General features: G+C 38.3%; 1 protein-coding gene across 10 annotated transcripts in view; it reads right to left on the reverse strand.

Annotated features, from left to right (window-relative positions):
• CASK (calcium/calmodulin dependent serine protein kinase) overlaps nt 1–17,387 on the reverse strand; it is a 411,477-nt gene that overhangs the window by 349,635 nt on the left and 44,455 nt on the right. Inside the window, exon 1 of one of the 10 annotated variants that reach the window (XM_074969103.1) lies at nt 10,789–10,808. The exons of the other annotated variants lie outside the window; for them this stretch is intronic. Coding sequence (XP_074825204.1) covers nt 10,789–10,793 — 5 coding nt within the window. The 5' untranslated portion in view covers nt 10,794–10,808. Of the gene's footprint in view, nt 1–10,788; nt 10,809–17,387 lie in introns of those variants that run through there. 10 annotated transcript variants of the gene reach the window in all.

Below are 17,387 nucleotides of genomic sequence, written 5' to 3' on the forward strand. Positions count from 1 at the left end.
GGTACTGACAGTCCAGGATCAGCACGTCCCTCCATGAGGAACTTGCGGAGGCGCAGGAGGTGGGCTTCACAGGTTCTCGATGGAAAGGACTTGCAGATGTCGCAATGCACTGCAACGGGCACCTCGCCCAGGCAGTAGAGACAATGTCGCTTGTCACTCACAGAGAAAGCGCAAGGGTACAAGGTGCAGTTTTTAAACCCTAGAACATAGGGAGGCCCCGTACGGGGTCCTATCTACTCTATTTACAGGACTAAGAAGAAAGAAACAGAACTAATAATATACAAATGGACTGTCGTTCTCAGAGACCACAAGCATGCAGAGAGGATCCCAACTCCGACCGTGCAGTAAGAGTGAACTGAGAGTGCGTCACCCCGCACAGCCTCTTACAACCTCACCTGAAGCATGAGACAAGTCGACGTGGGACAACCATGTGGGTCAACAGACACTGAAATTAAGTTTCTATCTGTGAGGAATACCACTACTGGTTTTTTATAAGGTCTACTCTACTATCAAAGATAAAATGGTCTTTGCTTAAGATTCAGGTGCTACTACTTACCCAGTTCCTTATGTATTTTAGTGACTGATTGAGAACAGACTAAAAATGTAAAAATCAGAAACCAAAGTAAATAAACAATATCAAAACCTTTTAGAACACTTCTTTACTGTTTCTACAAATAGCTGTAAGAATAGCACATCAATGTAGTGCAGCCTCTCGGCTCCTTGAAAAGCAATTAGTCATAATAAACACAGCTCTGGGTAATTCTTACCTTCATATTTCATTCTTAACAATTAGCACTATAACGGTGAACTGTAGCTCAATAAACTGTGAACAGAGACTATTTTACACCTACAGACTGAAATCTGGCTAATGATGTTGCTCAATCCAGCAGTCTTATGACAGCATTATGTATCTCTTCCTTGACACAAAAGTAACAGCCTCCCATGCTCCCAACAGCATTCATTTTTTACTTGCTTATGACGAGCGATTTGCAAAGCATTAAAATCATGGAGGGCACAAACTTCTTAGAATTTCCTTTTCAAGTCTCAAACAAAAGGTGCTAAAGGTAGCACAATGATCGCAAAACACCGTGTAGGTATTTACTTTTTTTTTTTTTTTTTTTTTTTAAAGGATGGTAGTGTTTGTAAACTCTCTCAATTTATCTTAATGGGACATTAATGCTGAAACTTTGGTCTGGTCTACATTACAAACTTATATTGGTATAACTACGTCGCTCACTGGTGTGAAAAATCCACACCCCTTAGTGACGTAGTCATACCAACCTAGCTCCCCGTGTAGACAGCACCATGTCGATGGGAGAGCTTCTCCCATCAAAGTAGGTACCACCTCTTGGGGAGGAGGATCAACTACGCTGATGGGAGAGTTCTAGTTCTTTAAAGCATAGCAGCAGTGCAGCTGCGCCAATGTAGTGTTTTAAGCGTAGACCTGCCCTTCATCTCTGTTTTACCTTTCCAAACTCAACTAATGATTGAAACTGCTAAGAGGTTTAAATCATCCCCTCCTACCTAACTTAAATCATGTACTCACTGGTGGCAAGCAGGATCTATCTTGTGGCTCGTATCTGCAGAAAACTGGGTTCTCTCTTTTCCTGTGGCAGCAGAAGCACATTTTCAAACGGTGGAATTTTGACATCAGAGGTAACTCAGCCAATGCTCTCTTCGACTTCCTTTATACACATTTCCTGCTATTCTATTAAATGTCCTAAAATGTTTAGTGAGTGACTACTTTTACAGAGAGCTTAATGGCAATGTATGTCTACCAAAAAATAGAATTTGAGCAACAAGTTATTTGACCAATTTCACATTTTTATTACCCACAATCCCCAAGCTCCCCAGTAACCTGCCAGGCAGGCTGTCACGAATCCACAAAGCTCTGACGGATAGCCCAGTCTGCTGAAGAGAAGTCTGAGAGCCTGGAGAAGGCACGCAAGCAAGCAGGAAACCAGAGAGGTTTCTTTTGGAAATCTACTTCATTGCCATCTAAGATTTCATAGAATCATAGAATGATAGAATATCAGGATTGGAAGGGACCTCAGGTGGTCATCTAGTCCAACCCCCTGCTCAAAGCAGGACCAATCCCCAATTTTTGCCCCGATCCCTAAATGGCCCCCTCAAGGATTGAACTCACAACCCTGGGTTTAGCAGGCTAATGCTCAAACCACAGAGGAATCCCTCCCCCCGATCCTTTCCAACGAACTGTTTCAATTTTGACAACTCAGCATTGTCCGGCAGAAAAATGCATCCTCAGAAAATTTTCGCTGGCTCTACAAGCCACCTCGGATACTTTCACTTTTTATACACAATAATGTGTTCTAATATAAGAAGTTTGATTACTTCAGTTTATAAAGACAAAACCTGCACTGCAAAAGGACAAGGATTTACAATGCTTTGGGGGAAGAATATGTAGAAAATACTGTAGAGTTTTTCATACATCTATTCTCAAAGAAGAGGCTATGCATTTTCACTTGCTTAGATCAGTGAATTCTGAAATGTTTTATAACCTTTCAACAAACCCCAGGACCTCAGTAAAATGGCAGGGCTCACTGCAATGAAATACCGCAAAACAGTTATTTCTCCCACCCCAAAGACAGACACCATTAGGGATTAGAAAGCCTTACTTATATACAGAGGTTACCTGGAAAATTATTTTATTATGGACTAGGCATCTTACTAACAAAATACACAGAGGAGTAGAATCTTTCTATATCAAAGTATTATCCAGCAGGTGGCAATAGAAAGGCACTGATAGTAACATGAGACTGAATTCCTACAATTGCTTTATCATTGTCCTTTGGTTCTGAATAAAGTGTTGGTGACCAACAAGCTGGACACGTCTCTGGATATCTCCACTTCTCCACAAAGCAGACTTGCTCCCAATTTACTAATATGTGCTATAAGCAAGTTTGCTTAGAATGCTTATTTATTTTGTCACTTGCTTTTCTTGTTGACATAGATTTTATCTTGTAGGCTTAAACAGAGTTAACTTTGTTCCAAAAGTTCTCTGCTACAGTATGGACATCTGAGGTTTTTGCTACTCGGTACGACGCTTCAAGTGTATTTTCGTTATCAGTACTTGCTTTGGATACAAAACTGGTAATGTCACTTTTCCACTCAGCAAATTTTTGCTTGAAAAAAAATCAACAGGCTTGTCGAGTTGTGCAGGGTGCCTAGTTTCTAAGTGGCACCAAAGTAGAGAAGGTCTGAGGTTGCTGTTTATTAGATCACGACCACAAATTACACACTGTAGTTTTGGACACTCTTGATCACCAATGCATATTTTATATAATCGCCGTCATATTTTCTTTTCTTCATAAGCAACTTTCCAGGATTATCATAATCATTTGACTTAGATTTTCCACACTTTGGACTTGATGAAACACTAGCTGATGTCAAACGTTTGTTTTCTCGTGTCTTTACACTTTCCGTTTAAACCCACTTGTCCATATTGGGTGTACAACAGTTCAAACAAAAACAACACACTGAGAACGCTAACAAACGAACAAACTAGTAAATGAAGATTCACTGATGTCTCATTGGAGCAAAACAGCACACCAAAGAGAATGACTGAGTATGAACTAACTGAGGGTCTTAATCACCACATTGGCTACAATGACCTTGGTTCTGGCTGATTTGGCACGCAAACACTTTTTCTTCTGCCATCAGGGAGATGCGGGGCCAGGGACAAATTAGCCTGGACGACCCCCCAGGTACAGCATAGCTCCCCCTCCCACTCTGCCCCTCATGCTGCCCAACTTCTTGTCTGCCAGGGACAGGGTCCCAGTTGCCTGCCCTGTGCTCCACGGGGCTCGGGCTGCCCGCTGCACTGGCTCCGGGGCTCCAGCTGCAGCCCCACACTCCTGGGTCCCAGCTCCTGCCCCCCACACCCGGGGTTCCTAGGGATGGCTCTGTCCGCCATTACAGAATTTTTTTTTCTGAGAACCCCCTGATACATTTTGCAAACCCCCAAGGGTTAATGAACCCCAGTTTGGGAACCACTGAACTACATGAAAACAAACTGTAAATGAATTTCAGCAGAGTCCCATAGAAACAGTTTGCAACAACCTAACGTGGTACAGATTCACACCCCTGCTTGCAGTGAGCTAAATGTCTGTGTAGATATGCCCTAAGACATGTACTCTAGTATTTGCTGAGTTCTCTTTTCTACTTTTTTTGCTTTTGCTTCTTACTTTTGATTAATTCTCAGATGGCTTTTTCCTTTTTGATCAGATGAATCTTCAGTTGGACCAAAACCCATTTCAAATGTCAGAAAATAGTGCAGGACTCTAAGAAATGTATTCCAGTGCAAATTTGCCCTTGATTCCTCATTTGTTTTCTCCATCTCAAACAGACTGAAATGATTCCCAGGATCCAATAGAAGGCATACACAGAAACCCGAAAAGCCTGTTCTCACCTACTATCCCCAGTTTCTCTCTCTCCAGTCTCAAATGCTCAAAATTAGTGACTTTCCCTCCAGAGTCACTCACTACTGATACTCGAGGTAGTAGGTAGCATCCTTGGAAAGCAATGGGAAGTGCTCTTTTTCTCCTCACACAGAGTAGGAACAGTATTTAACTTGGGCCTTGCACTGCTACTTCCATTGAATTATAATTTTTAGGTTTATTTTAATTATCCAGCATTTCTGACAGACAGAAGAGAGAACCTCAGAATCTCAACTAAGAGAGGCCTATACTTCATCTTAAATATATTGCCTTCCTCAAACCTAGGGGCTGGAGTTCTCACTACTTCTGGACACAAAGGATGTTAGAAGACATTTGTTGCTATTGTCTCCTCTTCAGCTGGCCATGACATTGCACTCTTTCCTCTCAAAGGTCTAGCTACTGCAAAGTTATGTGTTATGCCAAGGAATGAAAGTGACTCCAAAAAACTCCAACAGGTTCAGAGTGCAGCACCCAACTTCGCCAGAACATGGCTTATTGGGAAACATCATCACTCTTCCTCAATAAGCCAGAAAGACAATGAACCTCATTCACTTTCAGTACAAAAGATTAAGAACTTGCTTCACCTTAGTGTTCTCACCTTAACGAAAATACTACCTAGAGGATGAGAGAGAGGAAGTAAAATAAAAAATCCTTAAGATACATGTTAGAATTTATAAGTACTCAGATACCATGGTGACAGATGTAGTATAAATACTTAAGATGGTTGAAAGGAAGGAGACCTACATCTAAAAGCAAGAGCTATTAAGGACTAATTATCAAAGTTAGGTGCAGTTACTGAGACTGCATACGTGAGTTTTTATTTACACTTCTACACAATTTTCAATGTGGAGAAAAACAGTTTGAAAATGTACTCCATTACTGCACATGTAAATAAAGCATGCAGTTGAACATGCATTTTGGTCTAAGCCAGCAAACCCCTAACTTTTTAAAAAAAAAATTTATATATTATATATAGACTGAAAACTCACCATTTTAGAGTATCAATCTAATCAGGATAATCAATTGTGCTCAAGACATTGTTTTTAAACAGGACACTTGATTTTAGGTCTTGTGTCAAAGCCTGAGCAATTCTGCTGAATTTGCTACCAAAACGAGAAGATGTAATTGTTTAAAAGTAATATTACAGATTCAGGAAGAAAAGACAACATATAGTACTTATCTCCTGAAGCCCTACAAAACCAAGTGGGAAGCTGGGATTCTGTGACAACTCTGAAAATGAAAATTGTTATATTTATATAGATCATTACAATTTAAACAAGAACCTTGCATAAATTAAAAGGGTGATCAAAGTATATTTTAAAATTTGGCATGTTTTTGTTTCTTTAAGATGTACAAAGGCAGCCTATGGGTTCACACAGCTTAACTGAGCAGGTAATAAAGTAGTGGTCAGTGATCTTTTAAAAGACTTCCTTTCTCCAAAAAAGTTAGCCACTGATGTTTAATATGTGTTAATAAAAAAGTTCCTTTTTGTTCATTATGTAAATATATGTAATGTAATATGGCATATTTTACTGAAAACTTTATGAAGCAAATAAAACAAAAAGTTAAGTTAGAGAAATACAAAGCTCTGTTTGGTATATGTCTATAAAGAGGATTATGAAAAATATAGCAAAAAAGCCCATGAAAATTTCTGCTTAATAACCCTGCATTATTATAAGCATATAATACACAAAGAAAAATCCTTCCATAACCAAACTGCAAGTCAGAGTCAGTTTATGGCACCAATACAAAGGTCTCATATCAAGCAAAAGTCCAGAACGTATATTTCTGATTTCTCCAAAAATAATCCAGTTGCTCTTCCAGCAATTGTTTAACACATTGATACCAGGCTGGAGTTCTGCCTTTAACCTTCTTACAAGATGACGCCCAGAAAACAACATGCAATGACACATTTAGAGTTTAGTGATGATCAACTGACTTATGGGAGTTCTACGGCAAGCAATACATTTCTGAGTATGCATCTCCACTATGTAAATTAAACTAGTTTCATCCACAAAAAACTGTCTGGTGTAATGAGCAAGAATAGTGCAATCATTAAGAAGGCAAAGTTCTGGAAGGGGATGTCAAAAGTATAAGCTGTAGCTAAGTATTTACAAATGTAAGCCCAAAAGCAAGCAATACCCAGGCATTTCCAATAATTTATAAACAGGGTACCCCTCACAAGAATTATATTTGGAACAGAAGGTTAGTACTCATACAATTCATTATATTTTCATTACAAATAAATATGTTGCACTGCCAAAGCACTCCTTTGTACTGTTTATTCCCCTTTTACAAAAGGAAAAACTGAGGCACAGATGTATATAATGACGTGCCAAACTCACACAGGAAGTCTACAGCATTCCTGGGAACTGAATCCAGCTCTTTTGATGTAGCATTTCTTTTCTGAGATTTAAGATATTTTCATTTATATTGTAATAGACACCATATTTAAAACTAACATAGTACATGACTAGTCAAGTTATCAAAAAAGGCACAACAAAAGTAAAGCACATTAAAAAAATCAAACTATAGATGTCAATACATGCCCTCATCTTGGAAAGAACATATGCTTTGATCTCCCTGAACAGCACAAAAAGAGTGGACCTATCCTTCAACCTCATAAGTTCTGTAATATTTTTAAAAATTATATGAATCATGGTCATATGAAAGAAGGTGTAACTAAAAGAAAAAAAGTTACTGCATGATACTGCTATAGGAAATCAATAATGACAAGACTGCATCCAAAGTATCTTGTTGTGCACTACATAAAAAAAGCTTTAGCTTGGGGCCTGCCGTGCCTGGATTGCACTTAAAAGATGTAAACACTGAAGGAGACAGGATAGAAGATTTTGTGAATAAACACTAGAATGTAGGCTTTCAAGTGCTTATCATCCATACTTAAGGCCTGCAACATTAAATCCATTTTTAAATTTATGATTAACTTTAATTATACATTAATAGCTTAATGTATAGGTTAGTTTATAAAAACATACCTTTATAAGTTAATTTTGTGTATTTAGATATATAGGCTATTAAGCATTTTGATTCTGTAGGAACCTACAGCTTAGCAAATTGCAACAGAGGGATTCTTTAATTTATACCACTGGGACTCTGCTAATGAACTTACTGAAATTGATGCTATTTGACCATTTAACTTATTAGATTTTCTTCTTTTACAGTGAAGTTGAGAGGCAATTGAGTTGTTACAGGAGAGTTGTTTGTATTCAAAATCCTACTGGCATTAAAGAATTGACAATATAAGGTCACTACCATGCTCATACTCTCACTTCATCAGCTTATAAAGTAAATTCCCATGGATCAGGTAGTCAGAACCTGACAAAGCCATCTGTGGAGATCCCCCTGAGGAAACGGTGATAGAACTGCATATGATGATATTTTAAAATCTGGCAGCAGTAGCTTTGCACTCCAAGTGAATGGCGATGTATTTTTGGTAAGAAATACAGCAGTAGTGGAATGAAATTTCCATGGTGCATTGTAACACCAATTGTTAGGGGACTTCACTTAAACAATGCGCCATGGAAATTTAAGACCAGAAATGAAAGTTTACTTAAAGTGGAAGCTCCAGACATCACCATTCATTTTATAGATCTGACTTTTTTTCTCTCAAATCCTCAGAAGGCCCTGAAAGAAGTTGATTACTATCGTTCAGATTCTTTATCTTCTAGCTAGTTAAATAAAGGGAGAAAAGTAGCACAGAACTTTTAATGTTTTCAAATATCAGTGCAACAAACTGGGAAAGCGAGCAAAGGCAATGCACACTTTTCCCTAGTTTAAAATGACGTCAGTGAATCCAAGTCAAAATCAGCAGTGTACTACTGCTAACAATTCTTAGAACAGGAGAGAAACAAGTCAGTAAATCATATGCCTGAGTAGCATTAAATTTCATGTAACATGAACTTCAAAACCAGCAGTTCCAAAACTGAACAGAATATGTACTGATAATTCAATTATAGGGCAGTTATGACATATTAAGCAGCTTATTTAATCATTAGTTTATTAATAGAGCATATTTTAAGTATCTTTAGTAAAACTAAGGTGAATTACATTGAGATGTTTTACACTGAAAACATCAACATTAACTGGACTGAGAAAACCTTGAAACATATTCTATTTTAAAGTATCTCAGTTAAAATGCATTTCACCTCAAGTGCAAAACAACAAATAAACCACAAACTGAAGTGGTAAAACCCAGTCAAACATTTGTATACCTGTATGATAACACTATCAATTCCAGCATTAGAGAAATGATTAGCACAGATGTCTTTAATACAAAAGCAGAATTTAATGCAACTCCGAAAAGTATAATAATATTAAAATTAACTAGTAAAAAGTTATAAACTATAACTGACTGCATGACCTAACTAAAAACTGATCAATACAGTTTGCATGAATATGCCATTCTGGGAGTACAGAGCACCACTTAAAGTGTGTGGGGGAGGGGCATAGATTTGTCCCCCTCCCACCTTAACCTGATCCTTCTTTTCTCCTCTTAGGAGCACACCACCACAACCTCCACTAGCCAGACCCCCTGGTCCATGAGCCCCTATATACCCACCCCCTTCAAATGTGAGTGACATTAAAACATGGCATACGGAGTCACAGCACCACTTACATTTGGTCTGACTGCCCTTTTGTCATAATGGAGGGGTGGCCAGACCAAACCTGATTGAGTGGCACTGTGACTTTGCACCCACCAACCCCCAGCGTATGATACAATTCATAACACTGTATCCACAGTGCTATTTAATATTTATGCAGATTTGTTCTTTGACTTTGGATTTTATGATCTCCATAAAAACCACAGGATAGCCCCAACTGGTTTCTGCTCCATTTCACTTAAGTGAACACACAATGGATTTGATCTTTGTTGTAGGACTAAGTTAGAGTATGGTGATCTCATCTGTCATTGTTAGATCTGTACTTCAAAAACATCATACACACCACACAAAGAACCTACCCTCACTCCCCTTGTAGCTGTGGGACCTGTTTAATCAGACCACTCTTGGCTACTAATAGACACGGAGTTCTGGAACTCAGAGAAAATGCTGTCCATATACTGGCCCCGTGTCTCAAATGCCTGTAGACCACTACAACTTTGTTTATTTACAACCATCATATCACTGGGCCTACACGCCCCGTCATCCATGCAAGTATCATGGTATAGAGACAGCTGGAGAGAGACTATGCAATAGAGCAAGAGGCTAGAATCCTGTTGATTGAAGACAGGCTCTAAATTGTGTGGGATTCAAATTTCTATGCTGTGACAGGTTAAAATAAAGAAACTGTTTTTTCCACTAGAACAGTATCTGTTAACTACAGACCAAAAGAATTATTCCAAGCAGTAAACGGAATGGGAAATCTGGGTCTTGGAAACAGAATCAAGTATCTGTCTTTGTGAAGATTTTTCACTATCTACAGAACTGCACAGGTACAACTGACCAGAGCCAAGGCAGTCTACTTGATAACAGAGAGAGTACACAAACAAATGGGGGTAAATGTACTCTTACCTTCTGTTCACCAAGAACCTCTGTCAGTGACACAAATACATTGGGAAGGCTTTGCTCAGTCCCAAGAGATGAATCAGACTTGAGATCATATTTAGACTTTGGTTATTCAACACGGAAGAATAAACAGTCCTTCACATCCATAACAAAAGAATGTATCTCACAGGTTTTGCACTGTAACTAACTAGTTAATTTTTCAATGCCACTTAAACATCAATAAAAACATACAACTCTCTGGACATATTCCTTATGGTCATCATGTCCACTCTATATTATCTCAATCTCTTGAACTAAGGCAGGACTAGATGCAGTTTGATCCATTCTTGGAATACAGACATTCAGGGCAACGTTCAGCATAATCTACAGGTGAAAATCTGTTCAACAAATATTTAGCTCATGATTAATATAAGCAAGGCAATGTTACAAGGAACCATATAAAATTCCATGTGACTTGACTGCACGCCAATAAAAAGCATTTCAGTTTTATTTTGTGGTGCAAGCATTTTAGATTGGTATTTGAGTAATTATGCATGGGCCACTGAAAGGTATACTTTTATTCTAAGATTGCAGACACATCACAACAATAAGTACAGCATGTAAGAGCAGCTATTTTGGTAGCTTTTCACAGCATGTGCACTATGATTATTAGATGTTTGGCTGTGTAGTTATAACCATTTTTACGTTTTTAAATTGGATTGGTAGATCCATAAGGAAAACAAAAATTTCATTTAAAAATTACAGTTACAAACAAGAAAAAAAAAAAGAACTTTAGCATTAAAGTTGTCACTGTGTCTTTAACTTACACCATTGTGCTTGTAACCAAACAGTAGTATAGTTGTTTTGCATTAAAGAATTACTGTTCACTGGTGACTGGATGGGAAAACATTTCATTTCTGTTTCCACTTAAGTGAAAATGTTCTGGTCAATCATTAGGAGCATCTGTCCAGGCCACAACACTGGCTTTAGAGATCCTTAAACAAAAGAAATGAAACTGCTAAAGTTACTGTAAATACTATACTATAAAATGTTGATATATTCAGGATAAAGACAGCTTTTCAGAACATTAGCTTGCTAATAAAGCTTTTTTTATTTTGTTTACTACCATTTAAAAACAAAATAACTAGATAACTGTAATGTCTATTTACTTCTGCTAGTAATCAGTATTTCTAAAGTATGGTATGTTAGCATAATAAAACCCTAGGTAGCATTGTAGCATCAACATGTGTTACTTTTCCTTCAAATTATTGCAATGAGGAAAAAGTCAAGCTCTCAAACTAATCAACAGAAACCCTTAATGGATTTCTTCCTACACTACCCCTGCAGCAGGTTAGTAAAAATATATATATATATATATATATATATATATATATATATATTATACTCTATGATAAGTGACTTAAAATGCATTCACCCCACTCAATACATATTATCACAGTTTCAGTCTACTACATTTTAATATACAGTACAATAATTCACAATGGTATATATTTATATTGTAATGAAGCTCAGATATTAAAGTGTAGCCAACATGGCTCACTTAAACACAAACGGATGAATTTACAGCTAGCATAAGCAGATGCAATTCCACCGACAATGAGACTGCACCCACTTATATCAACAATGAATTTAATCAATCTTCTGTAGCATTCTGAGGCAAATTCAAGAGTTATACTGAATACACATGGAAGTTTAACAGCATATTCTCCAAGGGACAAAATGATGCACCCCATGAATTACATTTGTACTCTTAGTATGTATTACAAAACTATAGCTACACTGTCTACATTCACTCCAAATTAGATCTGAACCTGAATGACTTGCAACTCACAAATATTAGATGTCAGAATTTCAAATCAAATAAAATAAAAAAATGAAGTTAGTGAATGCCCTATTAACAAAAACAGGAGTACTTCAATTCAAAAATGTAATTTCTATAAATCTATAATGTATTTAATTTTGCAAATGCAGTGCTTTTTTAAATTTAGAATTGATTATACATAAGATGCTTTGTTTCAACAGTACAAATATTTAATGCCTGGGAGATGATTAACTTCTGAAGACTGTTTACAGACTACAATAGCTTCTAGTGCAAGCCAAGAACTGGGAGCTATAACCACTTCCATTCACACCTAATCAAAACAGGTTCAAAACAGTCTCACATTTCCTATGCTCACTACAGATAGATAAGTGGAATGAAAAGCAGTCATTGCTTTCCATATTGTCACATGCTGCCATACAAGCAAGTAACATGGTTAAAAACTGATTGCTTCTATTTTCCCACTGAAATCTAGTATTCTTGATTTTAAAAAAAACAAAAGCAAGTCATTTGTGTGAAGGGATTTAAGGGTACTAAAATTCAGAAGTAGAAAAGTTGCCATGCTTCTCTGATAGAAAGAGCTCCTAAAATAAAATCCTCAGCCAGTAGCAGCTATGACTAATTTCAGTAAAAATTAACTATAGTAAAAGCAACTTGTAGATAGGTAGTATTAAACTGATAGTAGTACTGAAAACTAACTGTTGGGTATGACACGTGAATAATATTTTACCATTTTAGCTTAATTTAAGCGATAAAAAGGTCAATTTTCACAAAAGTTATTTAGTCTTTCTGTAGCTCTTTGCATGGCACAGTGGATGAATGAAGCAGAAAACTGAGGCCACACTGCTCTGTGAGACAAAGCATGCAAAACAAATACATTACATAGCATAGCTGAGTCTATATATATGAAAGATTACCCTTTAGTATATACTGTTCCTTCTACATTTGAAGCATAGCAGTAGAGCAATTCTGCTGGGATTGGACCTCTTTCCCACACAGACTTCCTTATTTTAATACAGGATAAATCCATCTAAAAGCTAAGTATTCCACTGGTCTTTTAAACAAAACCAGTCATTTATGAGATGTCTACAAGATCATTTAACATATTATAGAGGTACAAAAGGGACCACTGTGCTGCATCGCAAGTTCCTTTGAAATAGTAAGAATTTTAAATTCTGACTTCTTAGAAAGGGAAAATACTTTGGTGACTATATTAATGTCTCTCTGTTTAGATATTTAGGAGTTAATTTTCAGTCAGGCTGATGCCTGGCTTCCCATTTTGCCGTAACAAATTTGAGGACTTGTACCTTTAACTACCCAATTTCTGCCCTCAATAAGGCAAGGTAGGGATGGGCAGAATTATTAAGTATTAAAATTTGCATCCACAAATCAATTGTGTAAAACAGAGGCATGAAGAGGGTTAATGTTTTGTTTGCTCTGCCTCATGGCTAATTTAGGACGTTACCCTTTATGCTGCATAAACATCCCATTTTTCCCCCCTACATCTCTTTGTATTTTCAAGAAAATTACAATTTTTAATTACAATGCACAAACGTGTTACAGTTGGTATACGAAAACACGTTCTTGGGACATTTGAGGATCGATTTACATAAATCATTAGAAAGAGGAGAGAAGCAGCTTTAGTACGTGTTTTTTCTTTTGAAGAAATTAGATCTAAAGTTTGGAATCATGCTCTAGGACTGATCTACCCCCCCCACCTCCCAACATGATTTTATTTCTGTTCCTATAATTTTCACTATTTAAAACATCTCCATTTAAAAAGTGAGCTTACTCACCAAGTGGGGTTCTCCCAGGCACTCTCCGCTCTAGTTATAAAACCACTCAAAAGCCTGTTAAAGCATCCTGCGCCAAGAACTGGCTTTAGATATATTTATAGCAGAAAACGTGGCAAGGTCCAGATAAGTCGTATTAGCCTATTTAATGGTTATTTGGGGATTTGTTTATTAAACCTTTAATAACTTAAAAATAACTTAGCTTCAGTTTATCATTAGAACTTTGAAATGCCTCTAACATACTATTAGTTTGTTGGCAATTCAGCTCTTGAAGGCCTCTGGTGCTTTAACAGAAAATAACTGAAAAGTATTAAATTAAAACATTAACATGCCTCAAAGATAAGCCACTCAATTGTGGCAAACAAATCAAACATTTTAAAATAAAAGCCAATATACACATTCCATAGCATTATTACAAATTCAGGAGTTAATAACTTTTGAAATTAGACTTTAATAAACTAAATTTTGGTCTAGATTTCATCTAGGGGATGATCAAAAGAATCAGGCTCTCATATGGGTTGTGAAGAAGGATAGTGAAGATTCTTGGTGCACAGAAGTGAAGTGTCATTCTAAGCAAAGGAAGCAACATGGAAAAAAGGAGCCTGGGTGTGAACTTGAAGGGCTGTTGGGTGTGGGTGGGAAAAGTATGGAACAGATGGCAGGGGGTGGGGGCGAGGCTGGCAGGGATTGTTACGGAGCTTCCTCCATGCAGACCCTGGCTAACCCATAGCCTCTCCCATTCATTCAGGCATATCTGCCTGTGTCCCTGGACCCCCTCAGTCAGTCCCCTCCCCTCATCTCCATGTGTCCCTGCACCCCCATTTCCCCCTGTGGCCCTGCACCTCCATGCCCATATAGCCCCCTGCCCTAGTCTGTCCTCTCCCACTAGCCCTTATGAGCCTGTCTGTGACCCCCCAGCAGCCCCATGTGCCCCAAGCTGTCTGTCTCCTGACCTGGCCTGACAGGCGCTGTGAAGAAGGCAGCCTCTTCCCTTCCCTATCGCAGCTGGGTCTCATTCAGAAGTGGCTGAACTGTTCTAGCACCACAGTACCCTCTGGTGGACAAAAGGCAGAACTGAAGCAACTTTCCAGCAGAAGCTATTTTCTGCAGAAAACAAAAAAAAATTTGCATGGCCCATGAACTATGCACTCGTGCAGTGGCGCAGAATTCCCCCAGGAGTGAAACTTTTACTTTTAGACAATTTTAGTATGTGTAGAACTTTCGTCAAAGCTAAAAAATGGTTCAAATCAGTATGTATCCAGAAGAAACAGCTCAGTGGAATTCTATAGTTGTAGATAAGAACACTGGGTGGGTATTCAGGTTTTAGGTCAGGAACTATTTCCTATTCTTACTGGTAAATCTTCTCTATGTATTTATTGAAATCCCAAAGTACGTGCAAGTCAACTATATTCAAAGTACTTGCAGATTTCTGTTTTCTTAAAGTAATAGAAAACAGCTATCTTTTTATTTTTTAAAGGCACACTTCAGTGTGCATATATAATTTTACTCCTTGGGGAATTCTGTACCAAAACATTAAAAATTCTGCACAAAATATATGAAAATTGTGCAAATTTAATTTGTCAAAATAACACAATATAATCATGCCAGTTTCAATTATTTTGGTAAATTTATTTAAAAATATCTGTCAGCGAGTGTGTCTGTAACAATACAGACCCCCCCCCAAAAAACCCCAACAGATTCTGGTAATTTTTTTTTTGACAAATCAATTCCTTACTAGGCATATTAATGCAGAACTTTGAGTAATTCATTTAAATTACAATACAGAACTGTATTTCCTGCACCTGTCAGAAGTACTGCAAAGGCTTGGGGGAGTCAGGGGTAATGGAGGAGCTGAGGGAGAGGGAAGGAGCCTAGGAGCGAATCAGGAGGGTGCTGGGTGTGCGTGGGTAAAGGTGGGATTTGGGGGGGGGGGGGGGCGTGTGAATTGTTAGGGAGTTGGGAAGCCTTTCCCATGCAGACTTTGGCTGACCCAAAGCCTCTCCCACTCAGTCACATACATCTGCCCCTGTCCCCGGCACTCCCCATCCCCATGGGTCTCTGCAGCCCCTCACCCCCGGTCCCCAGACTCAACACTGTCACCCTACTAGCCCCAATCTGTTCCCCCCCAGCCATTCTGAACTGCAGTCTGTGACCCCCCAGCAGCCCTGTGTGGACCGCTATGTCCAAATCTGGCTCTGCAGGCAAGGTACTATCATGAACTTCTACTCCTGGCAAATTCTGCAGTACTGAGCATAGAATTCTCCCGCCTCCCCCCGCCGAAAATACATTCTGCCCCAGAAGTGCTGCATTTCTGCCTTTTGCCCACCAGAGGCCACTGTGGCACCAGAACAGCTGGCTGCATTCATGCAAGCTCGCTGTTCTGGTGCCACAGCAACTTCTGGTGGGCAAAAGGCAGAACTGCAGCACTTCTTGGGCAAAATATATTTTATGCTGGAAAATGCAAAATTATGTGGGACAGAAGAATTCTGTGCATCTGCAGATGCACAGAATTCCCCCAGGAATAAATTTTAAACTTACATGTGACAACTAGCACACAAAATCTCATAACTGAAAAACTGGAGCATTATATTCAACTCTGATTTTCAGCTTTTTTCTGGGCAAAGAAACCCAGTCACCTAGAGCTGAGCATCCCATTTCCAAGATTTTAACTAGAGAGATGAACAAGAATGACTTTTTGATGGATCCTTCCACTCAGAAATAGGAGACGCCCTACCATCTCACTGAATTGGTTACCCACTGGAGAAGTTTAAGTTTGGGACATGTGAGAAACCAATCAGGACTATATTTCAGAAGAAACTTGTAGAGGGGCTTCCAAAGACGTAGGAAGAACCACCATTTCTTCCTATAGCTCGTGGTTAAGAAAGAAATAAGTGTGGGAAGGGCCCAGCTGCAGGTAGTGACCAAAAGATTCTGGAAGGGAGGTGGGAAAGTTGGAGGCCAAGGGCAGTTGCAGCACATTTAGACTTTTTTGTTGCTGATCATAAAGAACTATATGGGTCTCTGAAAAGGAGAGGAGCAATGCTGCATAGGCCCTCCTTAGTGGGATAGCTGTCCCTCGATTGACAGACTCCATGTGGGAAATTACTAATGATACGCCAGGAAGATAGTTTAAAGGGATCCATTATAGCAACGTTCAGGAAGAGGACAGAAGGAAGGGCGAAGACTTCAGGAAGGCTTCAAAATTGAAATGACATAGATCTAAACTCACTATGATAAGAAAATTAAAAAAAACCCACAATTTTCCATCCTGACGATGAAAACACCTGAATACATGCTTAACTTTAAGAGCATGAGTAGTTCCAATGAAGTCAACGGGACTACTCATGGGAGTTCAGTTAGGTACCTGCTTAAGTGTCTTGCTGAATCAGGGTCTTAATTTTCAACATTTTGGGTTTTCTTTAAAAAAAAAAACAAAAACTAATGCATTTTAAAAATAATCTAGTTCATCATAACTTTAATTTGCTATAGCACAAACTTTTTAAAAAAAAAAATTATAAAGCGTCAACTTAATTAAATCCATTACTTTTTTAAAAAAACAGGAGACATAAAATAGCTACACACTGACTTCAACTATAACAGTATACAAAGCAGGGGAATAGAATGTAACATAATGGACCACCATTTGAAGCATGATACTAATAATAAATAATAAGGGGATAATTATAAAGGGATCGACAGACTCTTTTGGCCTGGCAAATATAATCACAAAAAAAAAAGGGAGAGGGGGGTTCCACTTAGGACCACTGGATTGCATGATGTTTCCAAAGTTGCA

This window comes from Natator depressus, chromosome 1 (assembly GCF_965152275.1).
Source record: "Natator depressus isolate rNatDep1 chromosome 1, rNatDep2.hap1, whole genome shotgun sequence".
NCBI classification, from domain to species: Eukaryota; Metazoa; Chordata; order Testudines; family Cheloniidae; genus Natator; species Natator depressus.